At 53.3% G+C, this 27,458-nt stretch overlaps 8 protein-coding genes across 8 annotated transcripts; 4 read left to right on the top strand and 4 right to left on the bottom strand.

Annotated features, from left to right (window-relative positions):
* Positions 1-1,050: 1,050 nt before the first annotated feature.
* PTC2 (Protein phosphatase 2C 2) lies at positions 1,051-2,892 on the bottom strand (the record flags this gene model as incomplete). Its single annotated transcript, XM_023597560.2, has 7 exons — positions 1,051-1,340; positions 1,392-1,481; positions 1,589-1,849; positions 1,903-2,194; positions 2,246-2,319; positions 2,382-2,700; positions 2,857-2,892. The coding sequence occupies 7 exons, from the start codon at positions 2,890-2,892 to the stop codon at positions 1,051-1,053; spliced, it is 1,362 nt and encodes a 453-aa protein (XP_023452587.1).
* Positions 2,893-8,846: 5,954 nt separating this feature from the next.
* On the top strand, positions 8,847-10,946 carry RHO25_006759 (uncharacterized protein; the record flags this gene model as incomplete). The annotated part of the gene is made up of 1 exon (XM_023597558.2): positions 8,847-10,946. The coding sequence occupies one exon, from the start codon at positions 8,847-8,849 to the stop codon at positions 10,944-10,946; it is 2,100 nt and encodes a 699-aa protein (XP_023452745.1).
* Positions 10,947-12,678: 1,732 nt separating this feature from the next.
* On the bottom strand, positions 12,679-14,434 carry RHO25_006758 (uncharacterized protein; the record flags this gene model as incomplete). The annotated part of the gene is made up of 2 exons (XM_065602839.1): positions 12,679-13,454; positions 13,516-14,434. The coding sequence occupies 2 exons, from the start codon at positions 14,432-14,434 to the stop codon at positions 12,679-12,681; spliced, it is 1,695 nt and encodes a 564-aa protein (XP_065458911.1).
* A 542-nt stretch (positions 14,435-14,976) lies between these two features.
* On the bottom strand, positions 14,977-19,174 carry RHO25_006757 (uncharacterized protein; the record flags this gene model as incomplete). Its single annotated transcript, XM_023597557.2, has 3 exons — positions 14,977-18,074; positions 18,133-19,099; positions 19,151-19,174. 3 exons carry the CDS (start codon positions 19,172-19,174, stop codon positions 14,977-14,979), a joined length of 4,089 nt encoding a protein of 1,362 aa, XP_023452746.1.
* A 982-nt stretch (positions 19,175-20,156) lies between these two features.
* RHO25_006756 (uncharacterized protein) lies at positions 20,157-21,585 on the top strand (the record flags this gene model as incomplete). Its single annotated transcript, XM_023597556.2, has 2 exons — positions 20,157-21,161; positions 21,211-21,585. The coding sequence occupies 2 exons, from the start codon at positions 20,157-20,159 to the stop codon at positions 21,583-21,585; spliced, it is 1,380 nt and encodes a 459-aa protein (XP_023452742.1).
* Positions 21,586-21,789: 204 nt separating this feature from the next.
* On the top strand, positions 21,790-22,749 carry RHO25_006755 (uncharacterized protein; the record flags this gene model as incomplete). The annotated part of the gene is made up of 1 exon (XM_023597555.2): positions 21,790-22,749. One exon carries the CDS (start codon positions 21,790-21,792, stop codon positions 22,747-22,749), a length of 960 nt encoding a protein of 319 aa, XP_023452744.1.
* Positions 22,750-23,897: 1,148 nt separating this feature from the next.
* On the top strand, positions 23,898-25,298 carry RHO25_006754 (uncharacterized protein; the record flags this gene model as incomplete). Its single annotated transcript, XM_023597554.2, has 1 exon — positions 23,898-25,298. One exon carries the CDS (start codon positions 23,898-23,900, stop codon positions 25,296-25,298), a length of 1,401 nt encoding a protein of 466 aa, XP_023452739.1.
* Positions 25,299-25,547: 249 nt separating this feature from the next.
* On the bottom strand, positions 25,548-27,340 carry RHO25_006753 (uncharacterized protein; the record flags this gene model as incomplete). Its single annotated transcript, XM_023597553.2, has 2 exons — positions 25,548-26,905; positions 26,956-27,340. The coding sequence occupies 2 exons, from the start codon at positions 27,338-27,340 to the stop codon at positions 25,548-25,550; spliced, it is 1,743 nt and encodes a 580-aa protein (XP_023452580.1).
* Positions 27,341-27,458: the final 118 nt, after the last annotated feature.

The following is a 27,458-nucleotide window of genomic DNA, read 5'->3' as shown; positions in this document are numbered from 1 at the left end:
TGTCGACGTTCCCGGCCGCGGATGTGTGTGTGCACGGCCAAGACCCGCAGGACTTCGCTCCGATAGATTATTGAACAGTGAATTGATGAAGATGACCAGATCATCAACAACTTTCACATTTCCCTTCAGCAAGAAAGACACCTGATAAACAATGAGAGCATCGCCAAGTTGCATCCCACCCACTACTTCCAAGCAGGATTTTTCACATGTCAAGCTGCAGTAGTCAACCTTCTGACTAGCTTCTGACGTTATCGAGCTTCTCGACTGGCAGGACGGCCAGCCAGCGTGGCAGCCCGACAGCCAACCTTGGCAGCAGATGCGTGGAGCCGACGGGGACGGCATCTGGCAGAAAATCAGATCCCGCAAAACGTCACTTGTTACACGTGGCTGTATACAAAGGAAGAAGGTGTACACATTAGGTACGACTTTCACATGCTGGTGACGGAGGAACAGTCCTGAGGCCGAGTACACGGTACGTACATACAAGACACTGCAGCGCGTGTACGGCCTCTGTCCAAGCAAAGAAGGAAGTCGGACGACAGCACATTGAGTTCAATCAACGTAGAAAATATGCGGTGTTCGCTACCTTCCAATATCACCTTTGTACACAGCCGAAGTCAATCAACCACTTCACGTGCACAATTCATCGCACCAAAAGAAACAAGCCTGCCTTCAATGCGCCCACACGGAACGCATTCATCTCGTAAATTAGGAAACACCGCTCTCTGATTCCATGATGCCACGTCGTCTCGCGTTCTGTACTTGGGATTTATTGATTTTGTGGTTGATCGAATGCAGCAGATGTGTTGGAGGCGGATGAGGTATGGTGGACTGAGTGTACGGGAGGAGGGCAATGGCGCATATGGGTGTTGTCGCTCCGGCTGGAGCGAAGTGAGGAGAAGAGGGAGAAGAAAGGTCGGAGTTCTTGAATTTGATGAGTTTTGTTGGTCATAGTCGTGCTGGGTCTCGGGTCTCGTCTCGCAAAAGGGTATCAATTCCATGAAGAATCTTGCCTTGGAATGCAAACTTGATTAATGTCATTGAAATCCATCACTTCGTCTTCTCGTTGCCATCTTGCCCGCCGGATGTGCTCGCGCTCGGCTTGTCGTCCAGGACGGGTAGGATCTTGTCTGGCATAGCACCAGATTGGCCAGACGGCTGTTGCGTGTTGCTGTCTTGGCCAGCGGCGGGCGGCGCAGGTGTACCCTCCCTCTGACTTCGGTCTTCGTTGTTCTTCTGCTGGTTCCTCTGCACCGCCTCTTCGTCTGTCTCTTCCAGGGACGCGTCGTCCACTTCGGTCACTCGATCTTCCATGTCGACATCGTCGTCGCCACCGTGACCTGCCACAATCTCAGTACCATCACCGAGAAGGATAATTCGCCCACCCCGACCTAGCATTCGTGTTCGTTGGTCCATATCCATGTCATAGTCGTCAGGTGAGTCGTCGAAGCGGTGATGCATCCCAGGTCCTCTGAACTCGGCTGGGAGATTGTTAGCTGGTGCTGCGAGGGTTACAGACCTCGCCCAGCACGGTGAATGAATCACGGCGTCTGTCGTTGGTGAGGGTACAAGATGGGTCATGACTTGCCGTATTCGGGAGGCGCGCAAGGCCCGTCTCCATTTGCGACTCGCTCGCCAATCTTCTTGTACCACTCCTCCTTAGTCTGTCCACGGAGCAGAGCAATAACAATCATAGTCATGTTGTCACAGCCCACACCACCGGTTTCCGAGTTGGACGCCAGGCAGTTGTCCATCATGTTTTCACAAATCGCGTGCAACTCTTGCTTTGCAGCAATGCCTCTTCGGACGAACTCCACGACCGCTTGCGAAGATTGGCAATCCCAGATTCCTGCAAAATTGTCAGCTCACACTTTCGCCAGACTGTCTCCGATTCCAGCTCACCATCACAGGCAATGACGAGGAACTCATCCTCGTCGCCAATCTCGTGCACAGTCACATCTGGATATGCCGTGACAATCTGCTGCTCCGGTGGGAGATCTGCACTCTTCTTGAACTCAAAATCACCAATGGCTCTGCTGAGTGCAAGGTTGCCGTTCACTCTGCCAAAGTCGACGAAGCCGCCTGCTGCGCATATACGGGCCTTTTCGCCTTCATTCTGCGGCTTGTGGTCGAACGACAAAGGTTTTGCGCGCCCTTTGATCCCCAAAACAGATCTCGAATCGCCGGCATTGCCCTGCAGAGGTCAGTTTCTGTGCAAGATGCTCTCCCTCTTCTCCAATCATACCACAAAGATTTTGTCGTGCGTGATGATGCCCACCGAAGCTGTGCAGCCCGAGACTTCCTCTTCGTATTTGGGGTCTGCGCATTTGTCAGCTTGATCCTTCCTGCTGTGGATTCTGCTCCGAGAAGTGCAGTCATACCGCTGAGAATTGCCCGGTCAATGGCCAAAAAGCCATCCTTGAGCGCTTGCTCAAAGTCCTTGCTCTTGAATGAGTCCTGCTTTGCCACGATCTCGTGCAGGTGCTCTCCGGTATACAGTGCTACCTTGTCTCCTCCATGTCCGTCGTACACGCCAAAGAATGATATCCGCACGTCTGAGGCTGCCGGTTTCAGCTCTTTGTCGCCTTCGAGGGGTTGTAGGTCGAGGATGGCGGCGTGGGCGTCCTCCATGCTGATGCGCCAGCCCTGCATGGCACTGACGCCAAAGGCGACGCGGTCATCTTGGCCTTCGTCTGATTTCTGCGCACGTCAATGTGTCAGTCGCGGTTGGAGAGAGTGATGTGTGGTAAGAGTCATGCCCCAGCGAGTCAACGGATGGGCCGCACTGCAATTCTTCCCACGTAGGCGTCGTCGGCGGGGCGGGGCGGTGGTGGCGGCGGCGGTGAGGGCACGTACCTTATCCACAACGGGCTCCGAGAGCGTCTGTCCCATTTTGCAGGTGGTCTGCTCTGCGAGGTGCAGGTCGAGGGAGCAGGAATTTCGATCAGGACGGTATAAAGTGGGGGTGCTGCTTGACGCTCGGGTGTTAGGTCGATGAGGTGGTTTGTGTTTGGATTTTCAGGCCGGTGTGGCTGATCTAGACGCGCAGTGGCAGTGTGCGACGCAGGGCAGCGCGGGCCTTTGTCGTGGGCAGAGTGCAGACGGGCGGCGGCGTGCAATTGTCGTCGATCTGACGTCGGGGTGTTTGGTGGTGGGAGAGCGTCTGTGTGGTGCCGGGCAAGGCAGGCAGGCAGTAGCAGTCGCTCGCGTGCTGCTTAGTGGCTCGTTCGGCGCAACAGAAAGAGGGACGAAAGGGGCCTGTCCAAATGACGATCACGACGACGCCTGCGCTGCTCCGCTGCTCCACCCCAGCCCGCTCCCTCTCAAAGGCTTTGCACGAATACCATCCCCCCGCTGCCCGACCACCTTGCCACGGACGTCGTTTCCCACTCGGCCTCACCCTCCTCCCGACCGTGCAGAGAAAATCTTCAGCGCTTGCAGACCTGCAGACGACGAGGCGGTGTCCAATGTGACTATCGTACGTGAGGCTGAAGCCGGGTCCAGACACTTGCTTGCATCTACCGAGGGGGTTGGCGCCATTCTGCACCTCACCTCCATCCTCGATGCACAGACATGTCTTGCACATGCACAGTGGCTGGTCGATACAGTGGCACCTGCTGCTCAAGGCTCCTCGCATCTAACATGCAGTCACAGCGGTCTGTTGAAGATACCCAGTGCCATTCCCACTGTTATGGCTTCATTGTTTAGTGATCAGACCATTGAGACACTATGGAGGACACGCTTCTGTCTTTAAATGACCAAAGCTGGAACAGGCCACAGACATAAGCGCATCAGGGCGGGCGGAAGACGATCGATGAACGCCTACTAAAGGTATTGTGCACTGAACGCCGCGAATCACTTTGTAACATGTTCCTTGCTTAGTGCACCTGCGATGTATTTTATTCTGCACTCAGAAGAATGGACGCCAGGACAGTGAAATAAGGGGAATCCGTTCGAGCTAATCCCAACAATGATTCAACAGAGCATCATTGCAGGTGAAAAGAAGTCGAGACCGATGGCATACACAAAATATGTTCGCAAATGAGTGTTGACTGTTATTCGACAGCGAGAAAGAAGCAAGTTGACATTCGCACCGCCATCTACTTGCGAAGTTGAGAACTTCCGACTGCCTAGTCCTTTGGCTGAACGTACCTTCTCGATGAAAAGCACATCTCTGTACGAAAGGCAATAGCAGTAGCTGAGTCACCGTAAATGCTGTGGCAGTAGCAGGAGAAGTGCTGCAGCACAACCAGAAGCGGCCACGTCCACAGTGTCCTATGACTTCTCAACAGCACAATCACCTTTTAACGTGTCACTTGTCACTGATGAACCCCCAAGCGTAAGTCCAGAAGCCCAGTGTGAAAAACTCGTCTCGACAGATCTCAGCGTTTCCTTCCATGTCAACCAATTCCCGAAACGACACATGCAAGCCGTTCATTGTTGATCAACCGAGCCTCGAGCCAACACCATCATGCTTTCTTCTTGTACATCCTCCTCTTGCATGACCCGTCTCATCCTTTCGAAGAATATTCGTGTCGAGAGTCTGCTCGAGTGTCTTCGTGACTCTTGTGACGCGATCATCGCGTCCCTTTTTTGAACCACGAGCACTCAGGAGGATGCCAAAGTCAGTTCTTGTGCGGATATCCGCAAAGATGTTTGCTCTCTTCGTCGCCCCAGAAGTCTTTCTGCCATCGTGCCCGGAGCTGCAGTCTGTGGACATCAGCAGTGATGGGTTCCTTCGCAGAGACTATGTTCGACTCGAGACGAGACTGGCGATGCCGCTGAAACTTGAAGAGAAAGATTGATCACAACTTACCTCCGTCTCATTGATAACATCGCACAGATGTATATGTGAAGTGCTCGCAAGCCATCCTACCGCGTAACATGACGCAAAGATGGAAGAGTCAATACGAGCAAACATGCTCAGATCGACTTCTCATCTGATACGAATGCTGTGACTGTGCTGGTTGTCAATACTGTGCGAACATGCCTGATCATATCCGATCCGAATTGTCTTTCACAAAAGATGATGCTCGAGTCAGAAACATTGCGCGGCGCTAGTGAACGTTGCCCACATCAGTGTGGGCGATGGAAGCTTGTTCCTGGTCGGGTAAAGTTGCAGTGTAGAGTGGTCAAGGATGAGGCAATGGACTATGGGCGCCGTTGGAGGAGCCTGAGGTTTTGGGTGCGGGCATAGGTCTTTTCAAGAGACGTCCAGTGACTCGAGCGTCTTGCAAAAGACGATTCCTGCCTATATGGCCTGTCCAGTGTGCGTCTGATGACACAAACGCAACGGGTCACCCACAATCAGTATGCTTTTGGAATGTCCGTTCACAACCGCATCCTCTTGGTAGCTGGATTGCCATTTTGAATGTTCTGCAGCCCAATTCGTTTCTGGCGTCGGGCAAAAATCTTTGTTCACTTCGCCGGCGGTGCCTGCTGCTTGTTGATGGCAAAGCTTCGTCCGATCGAGAGGAGTCTCCAGATGTAAATAATTCGGGACCCATGCAATGTTCGCTGGTTGCCCTGGGGCCGTGTGGTCACCCTGTTCAAAGATCTGCATCGGGCAGTCGTCGATTCATGAGCATTTGCCCAAACATATTGGCCGCAGAAATCATATGTGGTTGTTTGTCAAAAATACCGCGAAGGTGAAAGCAAAATGGTCACTGGCCGCACGAAGGATAAACCGCATCCGATCAAGCTGAATAAAGTTTGCCTACCGATGTGCTGCGGCTTGCATTGGGCTTGAACTTCAAATGCGGTTGTGTAGAAACCATTTATCCGCATCCGGTGCTCGAGTTGTGGTCTAATACAAAGTATCGCGAATCAATTCGAATCCTGAGCAGACGGCGGCCTGAACTTCTTGACTTGTGCTTGGAGAGAGCCAGATGACGTGATGATGAGTGTGTGACAGAAGGAACGTTTGCTGAACAGATCAGGTAGCTCTCAGACAAGCCGTATAGCGAGCCAGATATTGGGCTCTTCAGTGGCAATACGTTGCTTGTTGGGTACGATGAAGTAAATACCCCCATCACATCGCGGACGCGGAAAGACTCCGATGGCCGTATATTGTATCCCCCATGGTATTACGACAAGCCGGAAGTCAAACGGGGCGGGGTTGAACTTACAGTCTGGTTGTTGCCATGGCTAGGGTTCTGTTGTAGCACCGTTGAGCTCTATTGATACTTTTATGCTTGACTCGTCAGAGTATCGACTCTGGTTGTTGTGTCTGTCACACTCGATGGAAACATGAAAGCCGTTTCATGGTAAGATCTCAAACAATATGCTGTAGCCTGGCGGAAATGTCATCAGCGGAAGTGACGGTGGTGCTGGTTCCCGTGCTTCAAGTTCTGTAGCCCATCGGATATCAGGATGGCGAGCTGCGTACATGGCGTCGCAGGCCATGCCGCAGTCAGACAGGAAATGTGGAGGCAAGCTATTCGTTCTCAGTGGAGATCAGTCACGGCGCCACCACAGATGCGGTGCTCCGATGGTTGTTTGTCAGTGCACGGCTTGACGTCTTTGTATAGCTTCGCGCAGCCACACAGTTGCTCGCGGAGCACAGCGGTGCTGAGATTGGCGAGGCGAGGCGAAGACAGCCCTAGCATTGATTAGGGACAGGTGCCGAGAGCATGGAATCCTTGCATCCGGTGGCAGAGTCGACGGTCCGGACAAGGTCATTGTCGCACTCTTCGGCAGGCGGCGCGATGACGGGCGACAGCAATTTTGGTGAAGGCAACAATGCAGCGCACCATCTGCTCGAATCATGATAATGTGCAGCGGTGTCGGCTGCACGTGGAAGCGTGGTCAAGAGTGAGGCTGTTGCTCGGGTGAGGGCGTTGCGTTGCAGATCTGCGTTCCCGAACCACCCCGTCGCGCCGTGTGCCGATGTCAGAGCGAAAAGTATCGTGAGTGCCGTGCAGCGCAATCGCATCGAAGATGTCGAACCGAGTCGCGGGCGGGTGCAATGTGCGGGAGCAGTGGCACTGGCACCATCTCCAGATGCGCGCTGAAACTCGACCTCTGACAGGGCGGACTAGCAGGCTTGGCGGCGACGCGCAGCGAGTGGCCTCATCATTCATGCGATGCAGCTGCACGACGACGGAGCGATGGCCACACGCAGCGAGCAGCTGCTATTACGTGCGGGTGGTCGTAATGCATGTCGCGTGACGTTGGCCGTGTCGAGGGCGGCGTGGCCGGGAAGGACTTGGTGGTGGTGTGTGGCGGAGTTCTGGAAGCTGCAGGTCGTCAGGTACACTTTGCGCAAGTTTGGCCCGTCCCAAGACATGTCCCAGGAGGCTCCCCGCGATGCAGAGCATGGAGGGAGCGTGTCGCCATTGACTCTGGTCATGGTTCAGCGGCACGTAATACGCCGCACGGCACAGCGACGGATGGGATGGGCTGCGCTGCGATGCAATGCAAGTGACGACGACAACGCGCTGCTTTGGCGAGTGAAGTCGATAATGAGGCTCTTCAGGGCAGGATCCGAAATAAACCAGCCACTAGCGCCTCGCAACTGCCGCGCCGAGGGGGCATCGGGGTTGGGTGATTTGCTTGTCCAGCATCGCCGGCGTCATCTGATGCATTCGGGCGTGTCTCGTTCGCCTCACACGCATATGCACCATCGCGCACCAGCAGCGGCGCGCTGCACGACTGGCTCGCCACGGACAGTGCAGCAGCAAGTGCTGCTCGTCGACTGCAGCATCTTCTCTGCTGGAAGAGACGCACAGTCTGCACCGCACCCACTCTCCGCGCGCTGCACGACTCAGGGATGGGCGACGCTGGCTAACCTGATCGATGTGCAACAGCCTGGGTTGGGGCTGGTCGACGAAAAGCCCGAGAGCAGATTATGAGAAACAGCATCACAATGGGCTCCGATGGCAGCAGTTGGTAGGCACCCCCTTTCAGGCGCGAGGGCCAAAACGAGTTTCTTGGAGCTTGGTGGGAAGTATGCGCAGCGTCAGCAAGGATGGGCCTGGGCAGCGCGTTCGCTCGCCGTGCCTTGCTTCTGCGTGTCGCCGTCTGCGATCCCTTCTGCTCTGCGCATTCTTGCATGTCCCACCGCCAAACCTAAACTCGGCGCAGCCGTCGAGCCAGTGCAGCGCAGCGCGCGAAAGCCCTAGTTAGAGCCTGGCGACGCTACTGTTCCCGGCCGGAGCGTTTCTTGTCTTCCATCACACCTGCTGGCTCGCTGCCTCCGCTACTGCGACTGCGACTGTTGCTGCTCTCATCCTATCCTACCAACTGACACCCATCCCATCCCGACCCATTCGTTCCTTTCGTCTTTCGCCTTGAGCCTTTCGCCCTTTTCTTCTGCACCACTCACACCTCCGTGCCACCACCCTCCTGCCTCCATCGCCCAAACTGCTGCTGCCGCTTTCCTTTGTCGACCGTCTGTCCGCTCCCGTCCGCTGGTCACACCCATCCACCACCACCACTGCATTCGCGCTGCTCTGCTCGCACGCCAATCCTCTGCACCACGGCACCACCGTCACCTCGCCCATCCCGAGGACAACGAGCTACCACAGGTGAGCCACGCCCGTCCCTCTCGAATAGCACCCTCGCCCTCCCAGCCCTCGCGTCGGACAGCAGCTGTCGTGATGCAGCCTGCCGTGCCGTCATGGCTTTGTCTGGAGCACACTCGTGCCATGTACTGTGCTGACGAACCTGCTGCTAGCCTGCTGCTACTGCTACCACCTCGACCCGTCTCAGACACTCACACCCGCGGGCATACTTAATCCGATGCTCCATCCACTCGTACTACCGGCCTAATCGACTCTTTGCGGGCTTGTGAGGAAGAAAGTGAACGAAAAGTTGCGGCACTGCAGGCGGTACACGCAGCAGACATGAAGGAGAGTCAGAATCACGAGTTCAGAGAGCCTGAGGGCGTCTCGTTCTCGAGTCCCACTCACGCACGCAGGCAATCGACATATGCTGCCGAGAAGGGCCTCGCTGCCGTGCAGGGCAAATCACAGAAACAGCAGGTGACAGAGGCGCAAGATGGGTTGCAGGCGCCCGAGACAAATGGAATGGCATATTCGCCCGCCCAAGCACCCACTCCCCTACCGACCGACATCGACTCCATACCGCCGTCTCCAATGAGCCTGTCATCAGCCGAACCGACCGACGAGGATATCAACTCGGACATTCGTGCCTACCTCAACGAGGAAATGGACGATGGCCCTCAGCATGCAACCTGGTGTTGGGAGCACGCCGATTCACGACCGCCCATCACGCCCGAGAGCCTTGCTGAGCTCGATATGCCGCGAATAATCAACAACCCAAAGCTACGACACGATGTGAACTTCGATCGGGAGCTGCATTTCCGCCCCAACCTGGACGGGTCCAAGGGAAGGCAAAAGATGCTACAGGCAGATCAGTATTGGAGAGCATTGGAAGCAGAGCTAGTCATGTGCAAGCTGGTTCAGATCAGGAGAGCACAGTCACCGGAGAATGAGGTCTACTGGAGTCGAGTAATGAAGGGTTCTCTGCAACGACTACCGAACATCTTTGCCGCCATTCGAGACATACTGAAGACGCTGGTGCCCGACTACGATCAGAAGGCCGTGTCGGAGAGACTCGACGTGGATCACATTATGCAGCAAATCGAGAACGGAGTTTGTGACCTGATCGATCTCGGCAACTGGTTGGCCAAAGTACTCAAGAACCACTGTGCCCCCATGCGGGACACCCTGGTGGACAACATGCAACGAGACATCAAACGCGGAGCAATGGAAGGCAAGCATGAGAAACTGGTCAGCGGCCTCAGACAGCTCATGACTATCCTCGAGGCTATGAAGCTTGACGTTGCAAATCATCAAATTCGACACATGCGACCTCTACTCATCGAGGACACGATCAATTTTCAGCGAAGATACAACAGCCACCGAATCAACGTTGGCAAAATCAGCCTCCCGGACGCTCGATCGTGGCTGCAAAACAACTTATGCGATCAAAGTTCGGGCCTGGATGCACTGGTTTCAGGCTTGATCCGCGACATGCTCCGCAACGAGTCAAGCAACATGTGCCCTCAAACTTTCTACCTGGATGCTGACCGGATACGGGCATTGCGAGTCGAGCTGCACAGTCGTGTGTACCACCAGATCTGCTACGATGTCTTGCGTGATCTGGCATGCAGGCGAGGCACCTGTGAAGCGGACCTTCTGCGTGCGAGGGAGTCTCTCCAGAGCTCTGTGTCTGCTATCGTTGGTGCTTCGGGTCGCTTCATCGACAGACTGGACAACATCGCTGTCGAAATCGTTCGCGTGCTACTGGTCACCGAAGGACAGTACCCACCTTTCGACATCAACCTCCTGAACTACGCCGAGCACAGGCTTTCCGAGTCTCTTCACGCCAGCTCAGACTCCTTTGCTCAACACTCGGAGGAGCTGCTGCGAAATCTTGTACCCAAGCTACAGACACGTGTGCGAAGCCATGTGACTATGCCGGCGCTCGATTTACAGGACATGCTCGTGCCAGCGCCCATCACTTCCAACCGGAACTCAATGGGATTTGGCGCCGTATGCGAGCCGGTGCCTCATACTACCGTTGGACCCATCGACGCTGATGAGGACATTATCCGACGATTCACGCACATCCTCGCCCTTCATTGGCAGGTTTGGGGCGAGCTCGTCTATCAATGCGAAGAGCCCTCGTCGCCTATCTCTGACCGTGAGGATGATAGCAACTCCGAGCACGGCAGCGAAAGCACAATGGTTCAGTCTGCAGCACCTTCGCCGACCATGCCTGTGGCACAAGCTGTGTATGCGCCGGGTAAGAAGTGGCTTCCTGTTAGTGTCACAGTCACAGACGTCCCGAGTGGCTTGCCCACACCCGCGGCCAGTCCCGATGCTTCGGGGGAGCAGGGTTCGACATCTGGTGATGCGGACACTCAGCCGAGTGACGATGCACCGGACGCATCACAACAGCAACGGCAACATGCCTGAGCAAACAACCGCCAGCAACAAACACACGACACAATATACACTGGACATCCAGCACAACACGGCTCCAAGCTTTACGAAGCAAAGAGTGCCGTGCATGCCTATCGGCTTAATACACTCGGGCTCGGCCTATCTCTGAATTTCTTTCCCATCATCCTGTACACAAGCATGCAGCTGTGTTTCTATCGATTTATCTCGGAGCGGAAGACTGCCGATCCTCTCCAACGAGCAGTGGATACTGGCGATCATTGCATTTAGACTGGCAAAACGTCCAACACAACATGGACTCTCGTTTCTTTACTCATTTGGAATCGGTTTTAGCGTAGGCGTTTCGGGGATGCACCGTTTTTCCAACGGGCGGGCGGCTGTTTCTTCACCCGTTCATAATCACCAATCTCTCTCACACGACCACCACAGCGCTTTCCGGACGGAAGACCGCTGAAAACGGTCGGAAGGATCACTTGGGCATACCGAGGGTGGTCCACTCTTTTTTATCTCATCTGGGGAATTTTGTTCTGCATATGGGTACGCGCTGGGCCTTATCAGAGGCTTTTCTGTTTTCATGGGCTCTGGCTCTGCTGTCGTTTTTTAACCTATTTTTTGAGATTTGTTCTGGGATACCCGAATATGGCTTGCTGGGTGGAAGGGAGAGAGAAGGCAAGGGAAGAAGGGATTTGCATCATCAGTTTTCTGCTATTAATTTCGGGGTGGCATGTGTGATTTCAAGCAGCAGCAAGCAAGCAAGCAAGAATGGAGAATTTAGGCAAGGTAGCGAGTGGTATCACAACACTCAACAAATCACAACACTACTGTATGTGGTAGGGTTTTGTGATTAGAGAGGATTGGGGAAGAAGAACTTTTTTATCGGCGACGTTGATTTCTGATCTCTTTGATTTTTCCGATGGCGATTTTGCTTCGCCTTCTCTGTCTACTGCGACCGAGAGTCCCTGGAGTTCGAGCACTTCCCGCACTTTGGTCGACGTCCGGTAAGGTTAGCACCAACCGAGGTCTGTGTTATTGAGTAATCATTTGACGATGCAGTTCTAGATCCTCTTTCTCTGCCCGGGAAAGTGGCTTTGCACCGGGCAGTCGGAATTGTCCTTCCCCCTGCGGTCATTGCAGAATCCTGGAAATGGCGACAAGTTGCTCGAAAATCTGGTTCGGTACGATGCGATGGTCATCGCATGTGCCGTTCGGAGATGATGCGCCTTTTCCCATCCGCGCCGAAAATAAACATTCGTGGTTCTGTTATGGGGATAGAGGGTCGGAAGGGCATGGAGGTTTGTAGGATGATCGGCAGAGGGATATATGGGGATAAGTTGATGGGAGATGCAGAATGTTGGGTAGTGCTATTTTTAAGGTGAAACTTATGGCATAATTTGAATAGTGATCAGTGGCGGTGTGGCTTGGTTGTCTGCAGGGTAGGTTAGGGGAGCTGGTTCTATGGCATGGGACGGCGTGGTGGTGGTTACAGGGCTAAAGTGGTCGGTTTTGGGTGATTAGTGATTGTGGTTGACTTCATGTCATGGTGGTGGGATTTGAGAAATGATCTTTTGATTGGTATGGGCAAGTAGTGGTTCGACTTATTGTTTTCGATCTTCTGTGTTGCTGATGTTGAAATATGCTGAGTAAATTATCGAAGTAAAGAATTTTAGTTGTGCTGCCTTGCTTTTACGAGCCGAAAGAAGATGTTAATTGTTCGATGAGATGGCCTTCGCTGTAATCCTGCACACGTTTAAGTCGGTACCAGAACATCATACCCCGCCAGCGAAGGAGCTTTATGCCAGTCCCAAAGCGCTCCATTGAGAATCCACGAACACACCAGGAAGGGCACTAACACTGGAGCTAAAATGCCCAACACCAATATCATCTCGCCTATAATTATGCTCCACTCGAGAGCAATCCCAATCCCTCGTAGCCAACCTCTTTCTCCCTTCCCAAACTCATCCTTCTCATCTCGAGGCTCAAACTCGCCTTCTCCTCTTGCTCGGAACTTGGTCTTGCGGTCTCCCAGAAGTTCATATATCGCCAACTCCGCACTTCTCTGGAGTGCATTTCGACGCTTTGCGTCCCAGCCCGAACGATAGTATTGCGAGAATGTCGGTGGTATATTGAGAACCGCGAAGCTGGTATACAAATAGACTTTCCTGGGCAGAGAGGTTCGAGGTACGGAAAGCCAGTCTGCGAGCGTTTCACCCATGAGCCGTCTCGCTGCTGCTGCTTGGTCCTGGAAGGTAAAAGGTGAGGGCCAACGGTTTACAACACTGTAGAGAACGGGAAGGGTTGCGGGGGTTGTGTAGACGTCTGGTTTCGTGCCGTTGGTAGAGGTTGTGGCGGAGTTCTGATGTTGGATCTGGAGGTATTTGGGGACGTCGGCTTTGTTCATGGGGAAATGGACTGCGGGTGGTGCGAAGCTTTCGCCTGCGAAGATGTTGACGATTGAGCAGGCGGTGAGGCGGCTACATTGGTGCCAGGAGGACATGTGGGCGCTGAGGATTTCGGTGTCGATGCCTAGGTGTTGTTTGTAAGTACGGCAGACTTCTTTGGGCTTCTGATTTGCTTCTGAACTTACCCATGTAATACCCTATCACCCTCCAGAGAGCAGTGTAGTCTTCGCATTCTTGTAGACTAGGCATGATACCAACCTTCATCACATTCAACAGAGGTGCGCCACTAAAGCTAGCTAAAGTTCCAGCCATGTCCTCTTGACTGAGCGGCACTCCGTCTCGGTCTTCACGATATGGAGGATCAGGCAGCTTCGACATTTGTCCGCGAACTCTGGCGAGGAGTCGGCTACGCATCGTGGCATGAAGCAATCTCACTCGAACAGCCGATCTCCAGCCAGCATTGTCGACTTCCATCGCATCCTTTGACATGCAATCCAGAACGAACTGTGTCGTCTCCATGAGTCGCATATACGTCCGATCATTGCTTGCTTTTGAGATCCGCGGCGCTTCACCTTCTGGTGTCGAACTCATGGGTGGCACCAGATAGCTTGTCAGATTCAGCAGCCTGGAAATACTGGGCGATGAAAAGCCTGCTGATAGACTGAATTGCAACAACGAAGCCAAGATTTGAGGTGCATAGCGGTAGAACACTGCTTGTCCACGCAAGATCTGTTCGCGGTCGTAGCTGAAGGGAGTCTGGCCAATGGAGTTGAGCTGTTCCCAGAGAGCTGTCACCTCTTTTGCTGGCTTTGGTTTGTTCGCTGCAGCTTCGAGTCTTGCAAGTAAGTCTGATCCACCTGCATCTCCGGCAGGGCCTTTGATTTCGGGCAGAGCTGCGTCTGCGAGAGCGTCGCCTCGAGAGCGCCAGATTTGCATTGTGCCGTCTGAGATGCAGTCTTTATCCCAGCGGAAGACATGATCCCACGCTTCAATAATGTCTCCTGCGGCATAGTCGTTGCTCTCTTCTGGTCGCTGAGTTCGTTTGTATTGAGATTCAGGCACGTGTGCTTTGATATTGGCGTCGAGATAGAAGTACTGAGGCATGGCGGAGATCTAGTGCTTGAGTTCAAACAATACCTTTTACACTGCGGTCAGTAATATGAAGAGAAAGAGATTGTGACGAGAGCTGCTGTGATTTAATGCTGCTTGAATTGGTGGCGGGAGGTGAGGTGAGGGGGTCCTCTCATGCAAATGCCACGCCACATGAGCTATCGCTGCAAGCCTCCAACTTTGATGATCTAGGTGTGGTGCGAGCCAGCTGCAAGTCTTGCATCGCATGTTTGCACAACAGAGAAGCGAGCCGCATTCTCTTTGCACTCTGTCGGGACCAAATTCATACCTGATATGCGGAGCCATTCTTTGCGAAGGTCGTGCACCCGCAGGGTGTCTGGTAGTGTTTGGCATGTGAGAATGGACTTGGCACTTTCGAAAATTATTAGTGAGATGGACTTGTTTTCAGAAGCTCGCCAGTCGGCAGTGAGGAAAGTCCTGTACCACTACCGGGAGTACCTGCTTCATATTAAGCTCTATCACAATTCAGAGGAAAGCACACAGCAGCACCTTCCATAGTAGGAAGCCTGAAGAGCCTAATCGCCAAGCACTTGATGCAGTGCATTCGTTCGATAGCTCTCGCTGTCTCTCAATAACACCTGATGTGTACCTTTTGCGGTACACTTGCCATCTTCGATGACGAAAATGCAGTCCGCCTTCTCAATCGTATGCAGCCGATGAGCTATGGCAACGACAGTCACCTCACCGCTCTTTCGCACGTTCTCCAATGCGTCCTGAACCATCTTTTCAGACTCGCTATCGAGAGCAGAAGTTGACTCGTCGAGAAGTAGAAGTCGTGGCTGACGTAACAACGCCCGAGCAATGGAGAGTCTTTGGCGCTGGCCACCGGAGAATTGATTGCCGTTGGGGCCGCAGCGGGTATCGTAACCTTCAGGAAGTGCCTTGATGGTATCGTGGATGTTGGCCAGCCTGCAAGCTTCTTCAATCTCGGCGTCGGAGACATGTTCCTGGTCTGGGCGAGCACCAAGGGACAAATTAAAGCGCAGTGTTCCTTCGAACATGACGCTTTCTTGTGGCACGAGAGCGATCTCGTTGCGGAAAGATGGCGAGATAGAGGCGCCAATGTTGCGGTCATCCAGAGTGATGAGACCCGACGATGGACGGTAGAAGCGTTCGATGAGAGAGATTATGGTGCTCTTGCCCGCTCCAGAGGGACCGACCAAGGCGGCGAACTGGCCTGGCTTGATGTTGAGGTCTAAGCCCTTCAGAACTTCGGTGTCAGGGCGAGCTGGGTAGGAGAAACGGACACTGTCAAATTTGACAGCAGTGCCTCCCGTGCGTGGCAGATCAGGCTTTTCAGTGCCCAGCTCAACGTCCTTCTCCGCTTGGGCTGCATAGCCAGTGCTTGCTGCGAGCTTCTTGGGAGACGTATGGATATCGTTCTGGGTCAGAGTGTGGTTCTGCCTGCCGATGTCAAGGAGATCAAGCAGTCGACTGGCTGAAACGCGAGACTTGGAGAAGTCTGGCGCTAGAGCGAAGAGTTGACCACATGTCTGCGCGCTGAAGAGCAGAGCAGGGAGAACGATGAAGAATTCCTTCTGGCTGGCATACCCTTCGATGATGTTCCGCGAACCCCAATAGTAGGCCAGAGCATAGACAAGGTTGGCCACACTGTAAGCAGTGGCAAGCCACGCATTGCTGTGTAGAATAGACTTGAGTGTAGCTTCGTATGGCTTCTTGAGAGCGCGGTGGTAGATGTTCACTGCCTCTTCCTCTAGAGAGAAGATCGAAATAGTGCGAATTGAGTTGACAGATTCGACAGCAAGGCCAGTTGCGCTGGCAAATGCAGCACCGTGCTTCTCGTGGAACTTGGCAAAGACGCGCAACCTCATGATACCAGATCCCAGAAGCACAGGCACGCAGGCAAGAAGCACGACGGCGATGCGCCACGCGATAGCTAGCGAGAGCGCTACGCCGGCAATGCTATTGATAAGGATGGAGAAGAGCGTACCTAGAATGGTACCAGTAAGACCTGCCAAAGCATTGGCGTCGCTTGTGATGAAGGACAAGAGGCCAGCTGGATCTCGACCTTCTGATTGATGCCAGTCAGCGTCCTGGCCGAGCAGGGTCCGGAGCGAAAGGATGCGTATCTTGAACAGTGTGTTCTCACCAACCAAACCAAACAATGAGCCCATTGTGAGGTTGGCAAAGAACTCGATGATAGCGAGAATGAAGAACAGCAGACCCCAGAAATGGCCGGCGGAGCGGATGTCAGACGGTTCCTCGCAGGCACTGAAGCTGCTGATTGTGTGACCAAAGATGACGGCTTCTCCAGAATACGAGCCTCCAACGATTGTAGCGGCAATGAAGGCGACGAGGAGATAAATTGACTGCGACCGAGTCAAGTGGCCGAAACCACGGATCGTAGACCATACGCCTCGCTTCTTCTCTTTGGCTGACTTGTCCTTCTCCGAATCCTTCTGCTGGTCTCCAGTGGCACCGTCCTTCTGAGCCTGGTCTATCCTTTCCTTTGACGTAGCACTTGCGATTGACTGTTCACGGAGTACCGCCTTCTCGTCGACGACATCACTAGAAGACGACCTTGATGAGATCTCATCCTCAGGAGCTCCAAGGAGAGCACTCGAAGCGTCTGCTTCTTGGTTCTGGCTAACAGTCTGCAAGCGGACCATACTGGCATAGACATCATCTTTCGCAATCAACTCAGCATGTGAGCCCTGCTCAACAACTTTGCCACTCCTCATGACAATAATGTTGTCTGCGTGTTTGACAGTAGACAGTCGATGCGCAATGTTGATGGTTGTTCGGCCTTTGGCGGCTTCGCGAAGCGCTCCTTGGATCAAAAGTTCACTTCTTGAGTCCAGGGCAGACGTCGCTTCATCCAGAAGCAGGATTTGAGGATCGCGTACGAGTGCTCTGGACAAGGCAATACGTTGCTTTTGTCCACCAGAGAATTGGTTTCCAGAAGAGCCCACCTTGGTAGCAAAACCATCGTCTAGTCGTTGGATAAATGTTATCGCATCGGCAGTGGATGCTGCTTTGACCACACGATCAACAACATCTCGGACAGCCTGTTTTTCTCCTTGAAGCACGCTCTCGAAATTGCCATTCTTCTTCTCACGAACCTTGTCAGCGAACAGAGCAAGGTCGCCATTCAAGACTGCATCGATCTCTTCGTGACTCGCGGACGAGTTGACCAAGCCGTGCGCGATATTCTCCAAAATAGAACGATCAAGAAGGCCTGGGTCTTGCTGAACAGTTCCGATGAGGCCTCGAAGCTGGCCCACATTCATCTCCTTGACGTTGATACCATCCAGAGTGACGCTACCGTCCAGCGGGTCGTACAGTCGAGCAAGTAGAGCGGCAACTGTAGATTTGCCGCTTCCAGATTGTCCCACGATGGCTGTGTGTTTGTATTCCGGAATAGTGATGTTCAGATCCTTGAGAACTTCGACATCAGGGCGGCTCGGATAAGAGAATTTAACATTCTGGAAGGTCAGACCGCCCTCGATATGATCAAGTCGTCTTCCATAGCTGCTGTCGGTGGGATCGATCGCCGACTTTCGCTGGATTGCATTATTGAGCTTATCTGAAGCGCCAGCTGCAGTGCCGAAGATCTGCAAGAATGGAGCGACCTGGCTGAGAATGAAGGAAGCTACGAGACAGTCAGTCAATTATGCGAATGAACGCAGAGAGTTGAAGTCGTGACAAACCATCAATCAGCAGAAAGATCACAGTGTAGACTGCGCCGACGCGCGAGGCCCCATTGCCATCTTCGACAGACTCTGCTATGCCTTCACTTCCACGCCAGTAGGCCAAGGCGTTGGTGGAGTAGGCAATGAAGTATAGCAATCCGAGTTGCACTGCGGCTGCAATGGCTTTCTTGGAACCTTCCTTTCGAACACCACCCAGATACTCGGTGAATTTGGCCTCGAGGCGTGCGTTGGCCCCAAAGGCGTGGACGATAGTCAGCTTACTCAAGCTCTCTGAAGCGATTGAGGTGGCGAGCGCAAGCTGATCCGATACTCGCCCTGTGAACCGCTTAATGAAGTAAGACCCAACAAACGCCATGAGGAAGTAAGCCGGCACAAGAGAGACGAGTATGCCCGCGAGCTCGGCATATTTCATGAATGCCACAATGTATGAAGCAACGAAGTACGAGACACTTGCAATGACGATTCCAACCTTCTCCGATGTACCAGTTTGTATTGAGTTGAGGTCGTTGGAGAGTCTTGAGGATACATCTCCGGCAGGCAGCTGATCGAAGAAGGCCAATTCCTGTCGTAGAAGCGCTCGAAGATATCTTTCACGAAGCCTTCGGACTAGTCGCTCGCCAAAGATTGTCCAACAGTTGGTATAGATGTAGATGAAGCACCAGTTTGCGATCGTGACGTAGCAGATGTAGGCGACTTTCTGGATAACAGAGTCGCTGAGACCACCCGTAGAAGCCGTAGCATCTTGTTGGACACAGTCGGCACTATTGAGGTCGTTGATAAGTTGACCAAAGAGGATACCCAGGAGTGGAAATGGAACACCCGCTGCGATGGCTCCTACGATACCACCGATAAGGAGGAGAACATCCCAAGCCGTGAAGCCGGGACTGAACAGGAGCCGGAACCACGTTGTCGCCTCTCTATACCAGGGTTCCTTAGGTTCTTCAGGCTCTGTCTTTGCGACAGCCTAGGCGCGAGCGTCAGTGAGAAATGTGACAGCCATAGGTTTACCACTTACCTTCTGCCTCTTGAAAATGCCCATTTTCGTGTTTCAATGCTCTACAGAATCAGGCTCGGCTAGGAGCCTCCCTCCATGTCGAATTGAACCACGTCGACATGTGACTTAGGAGATTGATGGCGCCTGGGCGCTACAATGTCGTGGGACAGCCATTGCTGCGGTATCGGCCTCAGGGCCAGCTCAGAGTGCGTCTGTCCCTACTGCGCAAGGACTTTCTCCTTAGCGTGGCTTTCACATGTCTATTGGTCGTACGAGAAAAAATTGCGCCGATCGTGCCTATGTGGGAGTGCACAAGCGAACAGACCACTGCAGATTGCTGCTCAACGGCCGCGCTCAGGCAGCCGAGTCTGTAACATCGCGTCCACTTTCCTGCTAGCTGATCCGATGTTTGGGCGACGTAGTTGGCGAGGTATCGGGCCCGTGTGCACGCCTCGTATGGGATCGGGTTTCGATGAAAGAAAGACAATGTGGTCCGGATATTAGGGGACTTGGTATGACCACTGTGGCGGTAAAGGTGGCCGCTCCTGTGACGGCATTCGACGGCTTGTCATTATTGGCATAGCTTTTCGCCCTGCGTAGCGCTTCTCAAAAGTCGTTCTCGACTGCGACATGGTCTCCGCTCATGGGGTGGGGTGGTTGGAAAAGAACTACTGCAGCTAACAGAAGTGGAGCTTAATATGCCCCATGTTATTCGGTTAGCTATCTGATCCGTCGGCTAAAGCGGCGCACTATCTTGATCCGCCAGGCGCCACCCGAAGTGGTCAAGAGCTCCGTCTGCAATGCAACACCATCACCACCGATCATCGTCATTGCGCGCTGATGGGTAATTTTGGGTTTGAGCAGACGCGAATGCGAAAATGGCGTGAGAAACCAGCTCGGCTCTGGGCGTCCTGATCGGGAACTGAAGCGAAAGCTCCACGGCTGACAGCAGCAGCCCGAGTGAAGGTGTGTTCCCACGCATTCGTGGTTACTGTTTCATCAAGTATCTGCTTCAATTGTAAGAATCATGGATATTCCTCTGCCCGCAACCCTGCGACTCCCACATCCTTACCTCACTACATACCAAATAGACGAGGTCGATCGCAAACAGGTTCCTACGAGATATGGCGGCAAGCTTCTACGAACTCGCCACGAACCTCGGAATAATGGGTCAACACCGACGCGGAAAGATGCTATACTTCCTCCAGTAGTGCTTCATAGCAACGTCTACTTTTCCGAACCTGCTCAGGATCAGCCCGCCGATGGGCTACCTCCGGAGAGCAACAATTTTTTCTGGGGCCGAGTGAGAAGGACGCCAAAATCAGATATTGTATGGAATGACAACTCTCAGCCTACAGTGGCTCAACTTTGGCTCATCGTATACTCGCTATTTACTTTCCGCCCAGAGTTGGAATACTTCCGCATAGAGCTTAAAGGCTTTGGTCACCGCGAGCTATCTGAAGAGCTCAAGCATGTTGGACTGGCTGTCGAACACCCTCTTCCAGAGAATCGCGAAGTGCCAGCCAGACCTGCAGCGAGCGTTCCAGGAGCTTTTCCCAATGAAATCGTACTTCTTCGAGGCAATTTTTGGCAAGGCGCAGGATCACCCTTTGGCCCACGGCCAGTATGGGCTCCAGCTACTGCGACAGTTTCCGGCAAGCCATTGGACCAATATCCAGTCCTGCCAGTGGACTATGTCGCAGATACCAAATTCCCAGATCAGCGCGTCCATGCTTTCCACCCTCGGCGACCTGCGAAACCTGCACCTGGTTCGATTATGTACAGCAGATATATACCCCATCTGGATCAACATTTCAGCATGATTGCTCTAGATTACAATAATGCCGAGCATCTTGGACTTTTCAACAAATGGCAGAACGATCCGTTCGTGGCTGCGGGTTGGAACGAGACAGGGACTTTAGAGGAGCACAGGAAGTACCTGAAGAATCTACATGAAGATGGACACACTATTACCGTGCTTGCGAAGTTCGATGACACATACTTCGCGTACTATGAGATATACTGGGGCAAGGTGAGCTTACTCGGGCTTCAGCACTCAGGCCGTACTGACAAAGTTCTAGGAGGACCACTTCGGGGTCTACTGCGACGCAGGCGATTTCGATCGTGGGCGGCATGCACTTGTCGGCGACACATCATTCCGCGGTCCGCATCGTGTCTCTGCCTGGTGGTCGAGTACGATTCACTACCTGTTCCTCGACGAACCTCGAACACACTGGGTGATTGGAGAACCGAAAGCCACGAACTCCACGGTCTTGAGCTATGATTTGATGTGTGGTTTCAATGTTACTTCATTTGTAGATCTCACACATAAGAGAAGCGGAGCGATGAAGGTCAGCAGGGAAAGATTCTTCCAGATTTGTCCAGTGTACTGGAATGGAGAGACAAAAGTTGGTGGTACTGGCATACAATTGACTGCGATCCAGTCAAAGTTGTAATGGGCACGAAGTCATGTAGCATTTTATGTCCAGAATGCATTGGTTAGTCTCTGGCAAAGAACAGCATAATTTACAACTTGTGAGACTCAATTTTATTGTGGGCCCGAAATCATGGATATAAAGGTTCAGCAACTCCCATCTCCACCTTGACAATCGATCTCTACCTTCTTCAAGTCACGTGTAACGACTAAGAAACAAGCCAACATGCCTACGAACAATCTGTACCAGTACCTCGACAAGCCAGCCTCATGGAACGAACGCGATCTCCTCATATTCGCTGCGTCGATCGGCTGTGAGCCCGATGAGTTGCAATTCGGCTACGAACTGCATCCAAAGTTCTCAGCATTCCCAACATACCCGATTGTCCTCACATTCAAGCACGATTACACGACTACAACGTCCTTTGCAGGACACTTCTCAAGACACCTGACACCACCGAGGGATTTCATACCCGGTTTCCCAGCCCTAGACATCAAGCGAGTCGTCGATGGAGAACGAACACTGCAGATCGTCAAGCAACTACCCAAGACATCAGAAGGAAGACGATTCATCATCCGATCCGACGTCATCGGGGTATGGGACAAAGGCGTGGGGAAGTCGACAATCGTGAAGACGAGTCATGACCTCGTAGAGAGGGTCGAGTCTGGGCAGCACGAAATGCTGTATGCTCGCATGACCGAAACCGCAATTTTCATGTCGCAAGGCGGTTGGGGAGGGCCCAATGTTGGCAAACCTGCAAGTTCTCCTGCTCCGCCTACGGATCGTGCACCGGATGCCAGAGTGAAACATCACGTTTCTCCAGCCGCACATTTGCTCTACAGACTCAATGGCGATTACAATCCTCTGCATGCCACACATGTGGAGGAGGCCGTTGTGCAACCTACGCCGATAATGCACGGGTTGTATTCATGGAACGTCACTGCGAGACTCGTACTGAAGACTTTTGCCAATGGAGAAGCCAAAGCTCTACAGAGCTTTCAAGCGAGTTTTGCCAGCCCTGTGAGGCCCGGAGATGTTCTGGAGACGGAAATGTGGGAGCTGAAGGACGCCGCGGAAGGCGCGCGGACGATCAGATTCGAGAGCAAGGTTGGAGGAAAGGTCGTACTGGCCCGTGGATCGGCAGTATTGCATGATACCGACGATCGCACGAGGAGCAAGTTGTGAACGCGCGCGGCAAGGCGTGGCTGACGCGAGGTGTCAAACTAGGGCAGAGCAGAGTTCGTACTCTCAGGATCATCGCAGTCGGTCGGATTGGGTTCATCTCTGCGTGCCACCACTCGTACAACAATCAAAACGGCCTTGGTGGCAGCCTGTCCGGATTGACATGCTCTATGCCTTGTGAACAACGTCGTTGCATGCCGGTGTCGGAAGTCCCAGTCGTACGTACCTCAAGATTACGGCTTTGAGCTGCATGTTGCACAAGCGACGTAGTCGGAAGTTTGAATTGCCCTACATCCGGCACGTTGCAGGTCTTCCACGGTGTCGTCCAACGCTATCTGGCGATGTCTCGAATGCAAAAGCAAAGTTCAGCTCTCGGCAAATGCTCAATCTCATTGCTCGAGTTTCTCGCGACTATAGCGGAATTTTTCCAGCGCACTAATCGACTTCGGCCGGGTGGAGTGAGGTCGGTGGAGATCAGGATCTAATCAGATTAGATCATAAAAATTGTGGCGTCGTCGCGTGGGTACTGTTGCATGGCAGGCGTGGGTCTTGCGGTAGCCTGCAGTTTAGCTCAAGCGAGAACCTCATTAGCTTAATACGCCAAAGGCAGACGTTAGACCTTACGCGAACGCGGACGCTCTGAGTGATCGACATGCAGGTTCTTGTGATGCTTAGCCGTTTCTCCCATCGCGTTACCTCTCGATCGGCCTGGAGAATTGCTTCTGTGTCTTGTAGCGGGATGTTTCTCGGCACAGTAGCCAGTGACAAGCCCACCGGCTGAAGTGGGCATACGAACATACGACAATGAGACGATTGTTTTCCACAACGAGTTGCATGGTACGTCAATCGGAGGACGTTTGGCGGTGTCGTCGGGATGATTCGTTCAACCAAAAAAAAAAATGAACCCGCCAAGTCGGACGAAGGACCCAAGGAGCTCGCAGCTATCGGTGAGCTGGCCATAGCGGGTAGAGGGTCCAAGAAACGTGCATCACGCTGCAGGCCTGTATCCGAGTCTCGGCAGGATCGAGCTTCTGTCGTACCACTGAGTGCTTGCCGGCCATGAGCTGCATTGGAAGTCGTCCAGACGTTGCAGCATCTCCCCTTGACAGCAAACACCTCTGAGGACACAGACGACCAGAAGCACAGCAATCATGTCGCTCTCATACGATCATACAGAGTTGCGCAATGAGCGGCCTGCTCATCGACCATCGAGAGCGTCCCCATCATTCCAGACTTACGATCTGCTATGTGTGGGATTTGGCCCAACTTCTCTTGCTGTTGCTGCTTCGCTGGCGGATGCCAGAACACAGGCACAAATCTTGTTCGTAGAACGGGAGAGCCACTTCAATTGGACACCGGAGCATGTATTGCCAGACAAATCCATCGGATCCAGCTTCCTGCACGATCTGACCACGTTGGAAAACCCGCGCTCTGAATTCACCTTCGTCAACTTTCTCCAGGCTACGGATCAGCTCATGCATTTCACGAACAACTCGAAAATGGTTCCCAGTAGGCGACTAGTTGCCGCATACTTCAAATGGGCAGCGGAGCGAGTGAATCAACGCGGCTGGATCCAATACAGCAAAGAAGCATCAAACATCAAGCCTGTGAAGGTTGATGCACTAAACCGGGTGACGCGATGGGAGGCGGAAGTCATCGACGTCGAGTCTGGCGCAAAGTCGACAGTCCAAGCGAAGCGAGTCGTGCTTGCTACAGTTGCTGAACCGCATCTGGTTTCCCCGCTACGAAGTCCACAACTCCAGCACCTGATCTTGCATTCGAGCTCTTGTGCCGAATTCCTGCAGAAGTTGCCCAGTCTTCAGAAGACCATCAATATAGCAGTAGTCGGAGCTGATCAGGAAGCGGCCGAGATCTTCAGCCACCTACACACCTCACGAGGCAAGCATACTGCGACTCTGATCCATGCAGATTCTGCTCTGCGTCCAAAGGACAACAGTCCACGGATTTCCGATATCACCACCGACCCGAGCCAATTGATGCAGACTCCGCCGGAGGTCCGACTGAGGTTACAGAACGCGGAGGCACATAGCTCTCCACGCGTAGACCTGCAAACACTTGAAAGCTTGTACGAGGCGCAATACACCCAAAGGCTCCAAGAACCAGATGCGAGGAAATGGCGCTTCCGCATGCAACCACTGAGTGAGGTGGTCGGGGCGAAGCGCGATGAAGACCGGGTGCGTTTGGTGACCAGGAATAACAGGACTAGTGAAGTGACCACTGGTCCTGCGTTCGACCTGGTCATCTCTGCGAGTGGCTATGAGCGCTCTCGGGATGCTAAGCTGCTGTCCGCTGTCTCGCCGCTGTACGACACTGGCGCCTTGACGGTAGACAAGGAGTATAGGGTCAACTTCCGGCGCGATACTGTAGACCGGGCATGCGGCATATGGGTACTTGGAACGCTGGAAGATCCGAAAGAACGCGTTGACGATTTCGCTTTCACGGCGGAGCGAGGGGCCAGGGCGGCGCGGAGTATACGCGCCTCTCTACGCCAGAAGTCGGACGAGCACTTTGCGGAGTCTGCATTGTTGTAGGAGATAGCCGATAGCCGATAGATGAGAAAATGTAGTTGGTGATGGAATAGAAAGTCGACGAGATGCACCCTTGCACGCGTCTTGGTAAAGTCTTGGCGCGTCAGGCGCTACGCGGAAAGAGCACCTCGCGGACTTCGTGACACCAGCAATAATGACCAATACGTCGAACATTCATTAACATTTCATCACTCCAACTCCAGGACTATATACCGCAGCGCCCATAACTCCTCCGCAGATCATTAAGATACCTCATAGTCGAGCCCTAGGCACTTCCTCGCTGCCACCGGTGCGCAGCAGCAGCTCCTGCCCAATCTTACGCATCTCGAACTTTTTGATCTTCCCACTGCCGGTCACCGGTATATCAGAAGTCACGCCATCTTCACCTAGCCAGAAAATATGAGCGGGAGCTTTGTGGCGGCCCAGATTTGTCCTGGTCCACTTCCGAACCTCCTCGTCCGAAGGCCTTTGAGCTTCGGCGGCTCGTTGGAGGAATGCGGCAGGAACTTCTTGATATCGCGGATGCGGTAGTCCTACGACAATGGCTCTGTCAATTGCCGGGTGCTGTACTAGTCGCTCCTCGATCTCCAATGGATAGATGTTTTCGCCACCTCGGATGATGATGTCCTTGAATCTCCCGGTGATGGAGCAATACCCATACTGGTCAAAGACTGCTTCATCGCCCGTATGCAGCCATAGAACACCGTCTTCGTCGCGGGTCATGACCTCTGCGGTCTTTTCTGGGTTCTTCCAATAACTTTGTTGCAGCTGATAGCCGGCCATGCACAGCTCGCCACGCACACCCACAGGGACGATGTTGCCATCTCTGTCGACGATCTTTGCATGCGCATGTGGCATCAAAGTGCCAACGGTCGTCAAGCGCCGATCGATACTGTCGTCCACGAACGCATTGAAGCAAGTTGGCGACGCCTCAGTCAGGCCATAGCTGCTCGTGAACTCAGTCATGCCAAAGTCATTGACGAGCAGCTCCATAAGATGGCGGGGCACTGGAGCACCAGCAATAATCCCGGTTCTCAGACGACTGCAGTCGAAGTTCGCGGGTCTCGGAAGACTGAATAGTGTGTCGAACATGGCAGGAACCCCATGCAGCGCAGTCGCCTTCTCCGTGGTAATGGCCTCCAATACAGAGGGACCATCAAAGATCTCGGACGGATACACAATCTTGGCGCCATGTGTTATGCAGGCGAGCAAACCCAAGACTAGACCGAAGCAGTGGAACATCGGCGGAGGGCAGCAGAGGACATCTTCGTGCGTCAGACTCATGCGATCTCCGATGAATCGCGAGTTGTTGAGCAGACCAAAGTGCGTCAGCATTGCTGCTTTCGGATGACCGGTCGACCCGCTTGTGAACTGCAAGTTGCAAGTCTCATAGGGACTGATGCTACCTTGGATCACCTTCACGGGATCTTCTGGAAGCCTAGCACCGACTCGTATGGCATGCTGGTAGTCCAAGAAGTCTTCAAAGGCGCCGTCCAAAGTGATGACTTGCTGCAGGGCAGGTAGAGATACTGTGTTGTCTCTGAATTGCTTAAGCATTGACCGGTTGTCTTGACGTCCAATGAAGGGCGTTGCAAACAATATCTTGGATTCTGCCAGACCTGTCAGCCTTCAATCAAAATCGTATCGACGTCAGCATTACCTGTATACTGCATGGCATACTCGGCTTCCGCAGTCGTGTAGGTGTTGTTCAGAATGACGAGAATTGCCCCTATACGCATGCACGCAAAAAAGACAGATGCATACTCAGCACGATTTCCGGCCAAAATTGCGACTCGGTCTCCTGGTTGAATTCCTCTGGCATGCAGATATCTCGCGAGTTGGGAACTATGGTCCTTCAGGTCGTAGTATGTCCATCTCTCGGAACTCCATGGTGTCACCACTGCCTCTCGATCTCCATACTTCGAACATTGTAAGTCGAGGAACTCTCCTAGCGATAGTGCTATCAGAGGCGGATCTGAAGGACCGTGGAATATGGAGTCCTGTCTCTGGTGTTTAGAGATCTCCTGTACTGCTTGGTTCAACATGTCGTTGATTTGATGGCCACTGGAGTCGCTCGAATTCCGTATCTAGATGATCAGATAACGCTGGATGTTCGCGAAGCCCTGATGGATCGACCCTAGACGAGCCAGCTTCAGTAAACGC

The sequence above is a fragment of the Cercospora beticola genome, chromosome 4 (genome assembly GCF_033473495.1).
Source record: "Cercospora beticola chromosome 4, complete sequence".
Classification (NCBI taxonomy): Eukaryota; Fungi; Ascomycota; class Dothideomycetes; order Mycosphaerellales; family Mycosphaerellaceae; genus Cercospora; species Cercospora beticola.
This window is presented reverse-complemented; position numbering and strand designations above follow the sequence as displayed.